The sequence below is a fragment of the Vigna radiata genome, chromosome 3, assembly GCF_000741045.1.
Source record: "Vigna radiata var. radiata cultivar VC1973A chromosome 3, Vradiata_ver6, whole genome shotgun sequence".
NCBI lineage: Eukaryota > Viridiplantae > Streptophyta > Magnoliopsida > Fabales > Fabaceae > Vigna > Vigna radiata.
The window spans coordinates 873168-887696 of record NC_028353.1 but is presented as its reverse complement, the minus strand read 5'-3'; the positions used below and the strand labels follow the sequence as shown (position 1 = coordinate 887696).

General features: G+C 33.7%; 1 protein-coding gene across 1 annotated transcript; it reads right to left on the bottom strand.

The window, feature by feature from the left end:
- Positions 1 to 76: 76 nt before the first annotated feature.
- On the bottom strand, positions 77 to 14295 carry LOC106757362 (mediator of RNA polymerase II transcription subunit 33A-like). Its single transcript, XM_022779068.1, has 13 exons — positions 13862 to 14295; positions 13341 to 13451; positions 11790 to 12137; positions 11357 to 11676; positions 10367 to 10482; positions 9751 to 10108; positions 9128 to 9338; positions 8197 to 8311; positions 7917 to 8078; positions 7027 to 7684; positions 4133 to 4333; positions 1835 to 2956; positions 77 to 1118 (listed from the first exon to the last, which is right to left on the bottom strand). The coding sequence occupies exons 1-12, from the start codon at positions 14143 to 14145 to the stop codon at positions 1839 to 1841; spliced, it is 4002 nt and encodes a 1333-aa protein (XP_022634789.1). The 5' UTR covers positions 14146 to 14295; the 3' UTR covers positions 77 to 1118; positions 1835 to 1838.
- Positions 14296 to 14529: the final 234 nt, after the last annotated feature.

The following is a 14529-nucleotide window of genomic DNA, read 5'->3' as shown; positions in this document are numbered from 1 at the left end:
TTAAGTAAGTCAAGGTCATCATATTTCTCTGTACAACTCTTACAAAAATACAATGCTAATGAAGTGAGAACTTAGGGTGAAGAAACTGAGAAATCTCTGTTCTAAGTTTTTAGATCAGTTTTAGAATAAACCTATAAGTAATATGTAAAAATCCTGACAAATCTTGATGTTCCCAAAGAATTATAAATATGTGCTCAATACATTGAACAAGTTTTTATAGTGTAGTCAAGTTGAAACTGATGGCACCTTTAGTCCCCTCGTTCAACGATAATGATGATCTCAAAAGAGAAAAGAGCTAAAAAAGCCAGTGTATAACAGATGTCATAGAACCAATAAATTATGTTAACATTGCTTTTGAGTAGTTGATGTTATAACTAATGATTGTTGGTGGATCCTTCATTTTCGTGTTTCCTCTCCTGCTGTTTCAATTTTGCAGGCACATCCAATTTACCTTGAAAAAAAATTTCATCCGTTTGTAGCAGTACTGTTATCTGTGACTTTTGTTCTTGCTTTTGGAGAGATACAATATTTTTCCAATTCAGATTTCTGGCATCATGCACAAGGATTTAAGCAGAGCATTACACCGACTGTTGTTACAATGCCACTTCGGCATAGGTTATCCTACAAGCTAGGCCTATGCTTGTCTAAATTCTAATTTTAATTGAAGAAATTATATGCTAATCATATCATTACAATGTTGATACACAAAAAAAATCTTAAAACGGTATGTTTACGAGTCTTTCTACTTGTATATGATCTATCATATTCAATTCTCTTTAGGTAATGTAGCACTTCAACTCATATTGAATTATTGATATAATATACTGAGCATATATATACATAGATATTGGGGTTATGGTTGGTCGAGTGCAGTGCTAAGATTGCGACCAAACACGATGTTGTCTTCTTTTAGTCGAAAAATGTCTGAATAAAAGGACTTCGATTCAATTCAATACTCAACTTCCTTACACTGCAATATTCTGTTCTACATTTTAACGGTACTCACGTCACCACGCATCACCTTAGAATCATAGTCTAAAAATTTATATTCTTTATTTCTTTTTCATTGCAAGTTCAGCATTTGGTTCCCTTTGGCCACTGTGGAATGTCCTCTTCTGCTAAAATAAAATAAAAAAGGGTTAATCTTAATTATATATATTTTTAACAGCTGAAATCTTATTCAAGTCAAACAATAAAATCTTAAGAGAATATTACCTGAGAATTATTTGCGAAAAGTCTCTTAAATAATTAAAAATTTCAAAGTTCTAACAATATAATAATAATCTTGAAATCTTCTCCGTTTGTAGATTAATTACTGAGAGGTAATAATAAATTGGTGAGAATAAAACTATCCCTATGACACTAAAGACAGTCACTTCAGAATTATGCTCTCATAATTAATTTTGTTTATTTTATTAAACTTTATAATGAGGTAAAAATTACTGTGGATCAATCCTGCATATTCTAAATGAATTTCTTGCAGCAATGTATTTCATCCTTAATAGATAGATTGACATCAGCTTTAAGGGTGTTGCAATGATTGAAGAAATTTACTGTATGAGAATTACATTACATAAGAAGATCGAAGACAGATAATCGGTGGATTACAATGAAGTTGCATGCTTTTAGTGCTAAGGACATTCGTATGTATAGGTTTTGTTAAATATATCATCCACAAAAAAAAAGAATTGCACTCTAATAAAAATAACATAGGGACAGCTTGAAGGAAAAAACGGCTCATGCCACAACTGATATGAAAGCAAATTTTACCAGAATAGTAATGAAATGTACAAAAGTAACTATCAAAGAATAAATGAATTAGTATAGTATTTACCCGTTCAGATACGTTTAAATTCAATTATCATTTCAGCTGCAGCGCCCATCACACGTATCCCTCCAATTTCCAACAGGCGAAGAGCCAACTCGTGTTCATCCATACGTCTTAGTCCCCTGCTCAGTCTCTTGAGCAAATCCTCGTCAGCTTCCTGAATCCACGACGGAGCTCGGCTCACCATCAAGCTCACAAACCATGAAACATAGGCCTCCCAAGTAGCACCATGACAACGCATTGATGTAGCCCTGTTCAGGGCACTCTCAAGAAATTCCATATGCAACCCAATAACTTTCGTAAGTCGTTTAGGTTGATGCGAGTTGTCAATACCCCAGGAAAATGCTATGCTAAGGAAGACAAAAAATGCCAGTGCATAACCTTTGAGCATGGCAACCATAACTCCAGATTCTCCACCACCCTGCTCCAACATGGAAGCTGATAAAAACCAGTAAGGCAAAGTCTCACTTATCAAATATTGAACGAACTTTGGTCCACCTGATATCCAAACCAATGAAGCGCCGAGTAGAGCGGCATGCTCCACACGTGCCATGGATCTGGCCAGAGAAACTTGGCCATATTTGATCCCAAACTTGGTTTTCTTTGGTTTCCTTATAATCCCCTTGGACAAATCACTCGCTATGTCTCTAACCGAAAGCATTAGAATAGGCACAATTTCTTCAATCAATAACTCGATATCTCCAATAGACCGATACACTCTTAGGTAAAGAATTCCTGGAGCTACTGGAGAGATCCCATCGGATATTTGGGGAACTAAGCCGTGACCAAGAAGGGCACCAACACCGCCATTATTATAGATGCAAGCAGAGCCAAGGCCAAGGGTGGACGTGAAGCAACTTTTTAGTAGTTGAACTACAGAATCCCTGTTGTGGTGGAAAACAGTGCTGGAAGCAGAGAGCACAAAGTAGTTACTCCAACGCTTCACCTTCTGGACCCACAAAGACGTCACAATGGGCAAGGAGGGCCAGGGGCAAGCAGAAGCAAGGGCAGTCACGGTAGGGGCAATCAGGGCAAGGAATCGTTCAGTGGCCTTGTCAAGTTTATATGTTATCGTGAGGCTTACAAAAGCTGCCAAAGGCAAAGGAAGTGTGGGTGGAGACTTTCCATCTACAGCAAATTTGGAAGAAAACTATGTCAACATAATGAACATTTTCTTCTTCCACATAGAATGATAAATGCAGATAAAGGTAACAGGTTGATATTCATTGGTCAACCATTCAGTCAGTTGTAAATATAATTCCTCCTGCGCTCTTGAAAGAATATGCATCTTTGTTATAATGTCAATTAACGATTTCCTGCTGCAAATAAGTAATATTATAAATGTTTTCTTTTACGTTAATTACTTTTTACTTTTGCTCCTTAAGACCACTTATTCGAATTCTTCTACTTTATGTTTTAAAGAAAACACAAAATAAAAATATAGAGTGGAGATTAACATTGTGTATGGATCTATTCAGATACTATTTATACTTGAAAAGTGAGAAATTTTGGACATATTCAAATAATATTTATACAGATTGAAAAGAGATGAAAGTGTGAAAATCAATGTATAAAGAAAGTGTTAAAAAAACGAGGAAATTTTATAATTTTAACTTTCGACGCTATTCAGAGTCTATTTGCAAAGAAAATATATACATCTAGAAATCATGTGTATAAATGTTTTATTATCATTTAACATTAATCTATTATTATAGTTTTAATAATCATATTATTAATATTTATTTGTATAAGTTTTTACATTATAATAAAAGATAATTTAAATGATTAATTAAAATAATAATATTTAATAATAAATGTTCTTACAATATAAATATACAAAATTCAAAAACATTAAAAATATAAATAAAAATTAAATAATTTAATATTTTACTAAATATATATATGTTTTCATATTGTAATAAAATAATAATTGAAATAAAAATATTAAAATAATGACCAAAACAAATTAATCAACTTAAAATTTTATACTCTATAATATAATTTATTTTAATTTACAATTATTTTAAATATATCTCTTTTATTTACTTAGATTTGATAATTTTTTTAATTTAAATTTTATTTTAACTTTAACTTATATTTAAAAAACTCTTTTATATCAAGTCACTTTTAAAAATTACTTTTAAATATATAAAAAAATTCTTCTATCACATCAATCATATCTAATACAAATTTTTTCATACAATTTTTATTTTCTTCCTACCATTCTAAAGTAATCTCAATTTTCATTTTTTTTTTACATTTCCACTTGCAAATCGATCTAAACAAAGCAGAAGAGAACTTTACCTATATCAAGGCTTGGGACATTGAAATCTACTAAGATGTTCTTTATTTCTTGTTGAACAAGGGATAAATTTGAGGCAGGGCTGGGCCAGTCAGTTCCATTCATTAAAGCTGGCTTCCATACGCCCCTCGTAACTTCAGCTGAAAAATAGCTTGCAATGGTAACCAAAGAAGCCGGAAGGAAATCAGCTAGATCTTTGAGACCTGAGAAAAAGCATGTGAAAATCAAATCACATAGCAAACAAAATAAAAGTTTTAAAAATCAGCATTGCAAAACAATCCGGTGCAAATTTCTCAAATATAGGATTCACGTTCGATATCAAGATTTTTTTTCCGCCGCATCCGCTACTTAAGAGAATGCAAAATCCTTAAAAGGGATCTTTCTTTATCCACCTCCATGGTTTCTCCATGCCATGGATGTTAGGACAGACCGTCCTGTCATTTAGTCAGATTTTCTAACTAATGATCTGAGATAATTATTACGGATGCTATAATTTAAAAATATATATTATAATAATACCTCTGCGAATGACAAGATTATACAATTTAAAATATACTTTAAATTAAAAAAATATAAGTATTTCACATTAATAAAAATATATTTTCATTATTTAATAAAAAATCCAAATTTAAAAATAAATCTTAAATTATATATTTTTAATATAATTTAAAATATATTTTAAATTCTCAATTATATAACATAGTTCTAAATTATATAATTTACCATGTATTTCTGAAATTTGAACATAACAATGTATTTCAAAATTATCGAAACTAAAATATTTATCATTCAAGAATAATTAATTTTTTTTCTACATCTGCGAACATTTAAGGATGAAATTATAACATTTTTAATTTATGAATAATTTAGACTTTTTTTTATGTCCATACACATCTATGTTACAATCTTGACCTCGTGTGCTACACCTACACCATCACCGTTGCATGCGTCATTTTTATTGTTTGTGGCTAACAGAACACCAGTTTTGTTGCCTTCATTACTACTCTCTCCTCACCCACTTGTACCACTGTCTCTAGTATATATTACCACAATATCATCTTTACTTTTATTATTATTATTATTATTATTATCATTATTATATAATCCTTATTACCATCATAAGATATATTAAACAATATTAGCTCTCAAAATTGGAAATCCGACCCAACCCGACTTGGTTCATTACATGTTGGTATTTAATGAATCAATCCAATCCAACTCATTTATTAACAAGTTAGAAAAATTTAAATCCGATCTCACTCATCACAGGTTGATAGGTAAACAAATTAACTCACTCATTCACTTAAATACAATCTTTTTAAATAAAAAAAGTAAACTTTCTATAATTTAAATCTAAACAAATTTCACTCCTAAATTTCACTCTCAACATGAGTGTTTAATTAATTTTGAAAATAGAAAACTTAAATAATTATTTCAAACGAAAAAAATAATAATAAATATTTTTTTATAAAATTAAATTTAAATTTTAATAAAATAAAATTAGGTAGATAGGTTGACCAGACCCACCACAGGTTCAATCCGCACGAGCCGGATTTAAATGAACCAGGTTAAAATCTGACCCGCATAAAAAAATACAATTTTTTCAAATCCAACCCAACTTGAATCCGTGATGAACCAGATTGGCCCACGGGTTATAACCCATTTTCACATCTCTAATATTAGCACAATAGTCACGTAATTTTCATATTGCCAATGCCTAACTCAGCATTTTCAAGTAGTGGCTACACTTGGAAGAGCTAGCTGGTGTCATTATGTATAGATTTTTAAAATAATTTCGTTAAGGTTTGGCTACTTATTTATTTAATCAATTTTAAAAATTAATCTACGTGATATTTGCATTCAACAAGCTTGGATATTTGTTCCAAGCTTCTAATGAAAGATACATTTTCTATATCTGTATAAAAGAAAAAAATTAGGTGAGGTTTGATACAAGAAATGCTTTAACATTTTTCATATTCAGTGGAAGAAAAATAAAAAATTCCTTAGAATAAAGATATAATTTATGAACAAGTAAGAATAAAATTCTCACTTGTTCAGAAGTATGTGTAAACTTGTTAAAGTTTTCTAACATAGTTGTCACTAAATACATCATTTCTCATAAAAATCGAATAAGCAATCAAAGAAATATGTTTATTAAATTTTTTGAAAATAGGCAGATAAGGATAGTTGGCGTTTTATATATTTTATTTAATTCTTCGATAACCTTATATAATATTATTTTATTTTAAAATTTTATTTATATTTATTATTATCATATATATGGGTTAAATATGTTTTTAATCACTTAGAACGATTTTGATTTTAATTCCTCTTTCAAACTAAGGTACAATTTAATCCTTCAACTTTAGGTTTTAATTCTTTTTACCAAATCTTTTTAACTTTATTTGCTATTTCAAACACGTTTTATTATAGCATTTGGATTGTTTACACTATTTGACACATTTTTGCTTCAATGTTAACTAAGAAACACGTTTGAAACAACAAATAAAGTTAAAATAATAATTTGGTAAAAAAAACTAAAATCAAAGTTCTCTAAAGTTGAAGGACTAAATTGTACCTTAATTTGAAAAAGGGACTAAAACCAAAATCGCCTCAAAATATAGGGATTAGAAACATATTTAACCCTCTGTATATATAATAATTTATTATTAAAACAAGCATTGAATGGTTGGCTTTAGGATTGTGTTCGGTTATTTATTTATTTCCTTTGCTTATTTAAGTTATTTTAAGACTTACAGAGTTAGACATAATCTCCAGGCTATGACATTATTACATTATGTAGCCTCAGTCCTCGTTGTAATCTTGTCCTGACTCAATATGATTCGTGCTAAGTTGAAGTTAAAAATTATGGAGACAAATAGAGAACAAGGCATACCTGTAGCTAGGTCACGGGTAGAGAGTTTCCCATAAGCGCAGGATGTCAGCGAAGCATCCAGGACAAAGGGAATAGCTTCGAGGATATCCCAGGCAGGCACTTTTAAAGCATCATCGAATGCAAGCCCAGATGAACTGTTGTTTCCTGAAGTCGTAGGTGTCGAAGGTTCGGCTCCATTACTTACCTTCGAAAACATCATGCTTAGTAGGGCATCGACGATCCGATGAACAGGCCCTCCAGGCACAAGACCAGAGCGGGTAGAAGCAATGCTATCTTGATGTTTCCGGTACCAATAGTTTAATTTTGGGAAGAAATCGATAAATATCGGGTCTGCAGGAAAGCTTAAAATGTTTGACCATCTTTTGAGCATTTTCTGGTCCTTTGCTGTTCTTCCAAGCGACGCCAATTTACTGTTTCGAACTAATAAAAGGCATTCAGGACTAAGTAGTGATCCAAATGGTGGCGCTGTTGCACCGCTTCTCACTTGTTCAACAGGTAGACGATCAAACCGCCAAAATCTCAGCAAAAGAGTAAATGCATTAGAGAATACCTCCCAATGAGTGAGTTTTTCTCCGGCTGCAACAGTCCCCGAGGCATCGGGAACACGAGATCCAAAAACCTCACTTATTAGCATTAGTCCTGCCGCAAGTAATGGAACCTGCAGTAAATGGCATAAATACAACATCTGAACGAAGAATGTACATGCAACATGTACTAGTTCTCTATAACATTCCATCCTCCTTTAGCTTTAATGAAAACTAAGAACATAATTTATGATAGAGCCTTCCTATACTACAAAAAGACTTAATAAAAACTTCCCTTAAAAAGAAAAAGGCTAGTTCGCAATTTAACATGTCTGTTAAACTACAATGATAAAAAACAGAGCATACCAAACCATGTAGGGAGAATACATGAACACAGTCTACAGATGAGATTCCCAAAAGTAGAACGTTTAAAAAGGCAGCTTGACTGATCAAATGGCTCTCAGCCCCAGAGTAATTGGGAGGATCTATAGGCGAAAGCAATTTTGTGATAAAAAGAAGGGTAAGCTCCTGCAAACAAAGATAATGAACAAATAATTGACAAAATTAAAGGGACAGAAGACACATTAAACAAGCTAAAAACTAAGAATAGAAGCCTCTGGTAAAATTGGAATGCTAAAAACAGTACCTGTACATTCCACCCACGTCCCAGAGATGCCCCACACATAATGGTAGCAGCAGATATCTTGTCTTCATCTGAACCATTGATTGCAATTTCATATATTTTCTCAATCTCTGCTAAGCTTACATCAAAATCCATGAAATTCAGTTGCCTTTAAATTTTCAAAAGAGGACATCTAATATTGGCTTCATGAAAAGAAGGATGCACGGCATGCTGTACTGTAGAGGAGCTATTATGCAATACTATCTTTGATCAGATAGCCACCACTTTCACTTACACACGAAGACTCCGTAAATGTGTATTGCGTATTTAGTGTCTTTGAATTATAAATCTATATTTGATCTAAAAGACAAGAATCTCAATGTATTTTCCAGATCAATAAGTCCCTTTATCGAGGAACTATGGGAGCAATAAAGCCTATACTAAAGAATAGTACTCTATAGCAACCCTTAATACTGTATAGTATATATATGTTGTTTCTGTTATTCCATATCTACCCGTTGTATATTATGCGATTTGCATACCACGTCAATATTTGTATAGATTAAAGTTTTGAAGATTCTTTTACGCATTACAATAATATCCACATATTTAAATTACATTAAAGCACAAAATGCAACCACTGCTGAAGTATGAACAGTATTCTACGTCAGTAGCATGAATGATGAGAGCCAAGACTTTTCATGAATTTTCTGATCGAATGAATGAACACAACGTCAAAAATTCAAAGTACAAACTGTGTTATACCCCTAAACCACCACCAAGAGACAAAAATAAGTAGCAAAAGCAGCATTTTGGAAAGATTAAAATTCTTGAAAAACCCTTCCATCTAATTTACTTAAGCAACCACTTCCTCGAATTTTTCCGTTCTGAAACCAAATTTAAGAGGGGACTGAAAGGGTCACAGAACATATGAACTATGAATGATGCAGCTTACCTGCAAGCTGGAGTTGCAACTAAGACATTAACCAATTCAGGAGTTAGCTGTGATCCCTCCATCAAAGAAGACCAGCCAGGGACATGATTAGAAATGCTACAAGGAATTTGATTGCTGCATTCACTCACATAGCCAGGCCATAGATAAGCTGATGCATCAAGTAGGTTTCTGGCAATACAAGCCTCGACAATTAGATGGCGTAAGTTGCCAGCTGCATGGAAAAACATACAAGAAAAACAGCGTCACTATACACCAAAGGCATAAAAGGTAAGGGATCCAGAAAAAAAATATGAACAGACTTTTATGAAACGAAAAAGAAAATTACAGAGGCAAAAAGAGCATTGCCAGATGACCAGATTACAAAAATGTGATTGAATATCACAGGTCTAGGTGCCAGCGCCATCAATAAAACTATGGACAACTATAATTGTTATATGTGTGAGATAGAGTGAGACAGAAAAAAATAAATTGATGAGCAATGTTTACTGTATGTTCACAGGGAGACCCATTTGGGGGAAGCAACAGAATCATAGAAGGATACATATCAGTTAGAAGTACAAATTCTGCCGCCAAAAAGAAATCTATACAGATTCCCCATTACCACAATAAAAGAAATTACTCACAATATTTTATCGGCAAGCCATTTGTATATTCCATGTATCCACTACCAACAGGGTTTCCTGATAAGAACAAAATAGCTTTGGCAGCAGCCTTATTGGCTTCCTCAAGAACAGGCTGAGGTGGAGTGAGTAAGGACTCATAATCACCCAATAGCTGTAAACTGGTAATCAATTCCCCACGACACTTCCCCAGAGCTGGTTTTTCTGTCCCTTTGCTTGTTGTAGGGCTATGTTCAGCTTCTTCAATCAGTTGACCTTCCTCTTCTTCTATAATACAAGTAACCACGAGGGTTGTGATGCTCAGTAGCATACACATGCAGGTATCAAGACGAGGTATAGGACCTTCTTTTGAATCTCTCTCCTAAAACAACAGGGTGAATAATATAATATTAGATTTGTTGTTGTGAATATTATGTAAAGTACAATTGCATGCAAAATTTCCAGTGTCTCTAGATCTTTTATGAAGGACCAGTGAATCAAATTAAACACAAAGGAGCCATGTGCCAACACAGAAAAAGTAAAATGTAAATGACATGCAGCACAGTCTTTCACTTTTAATGATCATGCACGGGAAGAAATTTATCAAGCAATATTTCCGGGAGTATCATCGGCACCATACCCTTTTTGTTGGAACAGTTCCAACCCTTTGAACCAAACGCAATGCTGCGACCCATAGCCCCAAAAATGTGCTGTGCCACATAGTGCCATTAACAACGTGTAAAGTCTTCACCAAACCTGCAATTACAAGTTCAAAGAAATAACACGACACTTTGGAAATAAAAATACAAATAAGTTTGTCATTTAAATCAAGAGTTCAACTCCCACCCAAAAGATGCCATTTGGATTGTTTTTCCATGTCACAATCCTCTCGTGGAAAAACTTGAGATCACTATTCACATTTAACAACTTTTTTTTATAGAAATAGCAGCAGTTCTATTTGTTACAAGGCAGATTTTATTCTGTGACATCCACTTTCTCACTCAGCATTTTGAAATTTCTATAGATCCTTTTCTGGCTGCTTTCTAATCCTTTCTGTCTGCCAAAAAGAGAGGCTGTCAGTTGTGGTGTATTTGGCATGATTCTGGCATGTCTTAGAATTTGGGCTTAGAGCCTAACCCAAACCCATAAAAGTAGCTTGTAATTTGACGATTGTCAAAGTTTTATAAGTTCTACATAAGTCATATTTCTAGGTAGTTTGAGGCTAAACACACTCCTCGAGGTTTCAATTAAGGCCCAAAAGAGGACACAATTAAGACAACCTTCCAACAAGATGAAGCTAGAAGGTGTCAATGTTTCATAGGCTGGGGTATGACATTTTCTAGTTTCTCCTCTCTCTTTGACTTGAATCAGAAGGTTTAGTAAGATTTGTTTTAATTTTGTTGGGTAAAACCATAATGTGGTCCTTGAAATTATATGAACCACATTAACTTCTGAAGGAAGCCAAAAAAACGAACCTGGAAAGACTCAAAATATCTGCGCGTATGGAAAGAAGAAAAGGAACCGTAATAACTATGAACCCAAAGCAGTTAATGTCTAGACTCTTTCATCGAGTTCCTTTTCTTCCTTGTATAGTTATTTTCCCAACATTTTCACTTAAAAGAAATAATACCTGTAATAATCTCAATAGCACTAAAAGCTGCCACTTGCCCTCCATCCAAAGCATCTTCAAGAATAAGATCAATAGGAAGCCAGAGTGCAGACCAACTATCCCCAGAAGACTGCGCAGCAAAAGACATGGGCGAACCACCACATATGACTTCTTTAGTTTTCACCTTAGATTTTATTTTGAATTCATGAGAAACAACCGCATGGATATTTTCCGTCAAACTCATAAGGCTGTCTACGGTATTATTTCTCAAATTCCTTAAAATTGGAGAGTTTGACACAAGCAGCTGTGTTTGGTGAACGAAAGATTTCCAATATGATGGCCTACAGAGATAACTTCCCTTCAATAAAAGGTTCTAAAGCCTTAATTGAGATTCACTCAAATGAGTAGTTAGCTGGTTTACCTACTGCAATGCATATCATAATTAAGTTCTTACATGTTCCAATGTACTAAGGAAAGGATCCTTGAAGTCATTTTGTGTTGCAAAAATTCTGCAATAATCTCTACAGCCATTGCTGTATTTTTCTTCTGAAACCCCTCAACATCCTCAGTTTTCTTTTCGCCTACGATGTCATGTCCATCAATATCCATGTCATGTGACCTGCATAGCCATATAGGCTTATTCTCTGTAGTGTGATCTAGTAACCCTTCGTCATGTAATGATGCTTCAAGTAACTGCCATACGACTGAAAAGACAAATTCAACTAGAACAATTCCAGGCTCCCACAACTTTTGTCCATATACTTGAGAAAGCTGAAGAGCGTCATCAATTGATTTCATAATCCTAAAGAATCATTGGTTTCAAATGTCATTATTAGTATTCAAAAATAAACAAAGAACCTAGCCATACCCTGAAAAAAGAAAGAGAAAAACACACAAAAAACTACTTGAGCAGATTTATGTTTCCTTTATCTAAAAGATAGTATAAATATCTACTTGCATATGATGAAATGTAGCCTTAGGAGATAACATTGAAATTTGAAGAGAGGTCAAATCTACTTTTGCGAGCAATGCACTAGATACAACTTTTCTTTCTTGTAACATACATATCCTTCAAATATATCAAGCTCTAAAATCTCATCCCAATTTGTGTGGTCAATGGTTTGAGCCTTTGAGGGACAGATATGTTAAAAACAGCAGCATCAACAAGTAGCTTCCGGTTGACAGCATAAAGCCTGATAGTAAGACTTTCAAGTACCACAAAAAGCTAAGGAGATTCACTTCTGTTTTTTATTTCATTTTGCCTAAGTAGTTTTGTCTAGCACTATAAATAAGAAATTATTGATAACAAAGAAGATTTTTACTTTTGTGGATTGAAAAAATGCTCAGGACCTAACCATAGTCATTAAGTGTAAATAATATGTTAAAACTTCAAATAGCAAATTGGATAGCAGATGCTTTTGCCCAGTTATCTCAAATACTTTTTAAACATGATTCATCATATCAAGGGAAATTGTCGATCATACATCCTAATTCCTTTGCATGAAATTTTAAATATTTTTAAAACATTAGCATGTTATTCAAAAACCTTCAACCAATATTATAACTAGAAATTTTTAACATTGCATTTTAGCTATTGTAGTGGTCTTTTGTAATTTAGGCTACTAAGGTGAGTCTTTAGCCTATAAGATCGACATTAGGCATAACATATGCACATCAACCTCGTAACAACGCAAATTTCTACAATAATAGATTTACCATGACATGAGCAGTGTGTTTGCATTGACGCCTGCATGGCACGTATTCTCAATTTTTCACATCAAATCAAAGAAAAACACAAAACACAAGTACAAACGAAGACCCAATAACACTGGCTAGATTTGGCTTTAGTTGTATCAGACAGGATTTATTCAGTTTGAATTGAACAGGAGCAATGATAATTCACATTCAAACCGACGTAGTAATAGAATATCCAAAATGCTAAACATATTCAGAAGCTAACACAAACAATTCTTGTCCAGCAAGTTCAGTTGGAGTTGGACCTCACTTTTCATAGTTTGGAGAACTGACATCATGTTCAAGCATATCTCGAAGTTGCTTAAGGAGTTCCATATAAAGTCTGTAAGCAGTGGGGTAGAGTTTTCTGCGTGGTACAACCCTGCAGTGGAATACACATAGAAGAAAACAAGTAAATCAGTGTTACGGTTGCAGTTCCATGCAATGTTCCACAAATAAATAAATAATAAAAAGAAAATCAGAGGTCAGTATCGTCAAACTTTCATTTTCTAGTAAACCAAAAATAGTTCCCCTTTCTCTCTATATCTTAACCATCAACCACGATGAAACAATTCCGATAACGAACGGAGCAAAACCAACGTTACAGTACGAATTCCTTCATTTAGTGATTCTACATCTTCAGATACATATTATATAAATGGAACATTAAGCAGGCCCATGAAAATGCACTTTCCAGAAACAAATTCAGTGGTTAAATTAATTAGAACGTAAATGTATCAGAGGAAGTGAAAAAGAGAAAACGGACAAGGAAAAGGAGGGAGGTGACTTTACGCGGCAGATAGAAGTGCGAGGAGGAGGGAGGGAGGGATGATGTCGAGAGATAGGGAGGTGTGTAGAAGCTTCCATGCGGCGGCGGAGTAGTTGTCCCAAAAGAAGTGAGAGACCAAGCGATGAGCGAGTTCGGTGGAAGGGATGGCAATGGCAGAGGAGTGAAGCGTCGACCTGATGTCGAAGGCCCACGCGTAAGGATCGGTGTTGCTCTCAACGGCCAACTTCGTTTGGCGTAGGACCGCGTCCCACGCATCAGCCTCGCTGGTTTGCGCGGGAACTGCCATAGTTAGGGAATTGAGAGAAATAGAATTTGAAAGAGGGAAGAGAGAAGAGAATGCGAGTGAGAAGAGATGCGACAAGAGTTATTATGCATGGAAAACAATTCCCGTTCCAGTTTCACTCCAACAACTGTAACATTCCTTCCCATCTCCTAATTTCCTAAATTTAACATAAATACGAAGAAATAAATTTTATTATGCACTGTACTAAAGAATTGCATAACTTCATTCCTTTGAGTATAAGTCTAGTACAATCTTCCGCATAATAGAAATAATTATTCATTATTTTTTATTTTTTAAAATATATTATCATGTTATGTTTATTACCAACGAATTTTATATTCATTATTGATTAATAAAATACATTCATATTCATAATATTTAATTGAA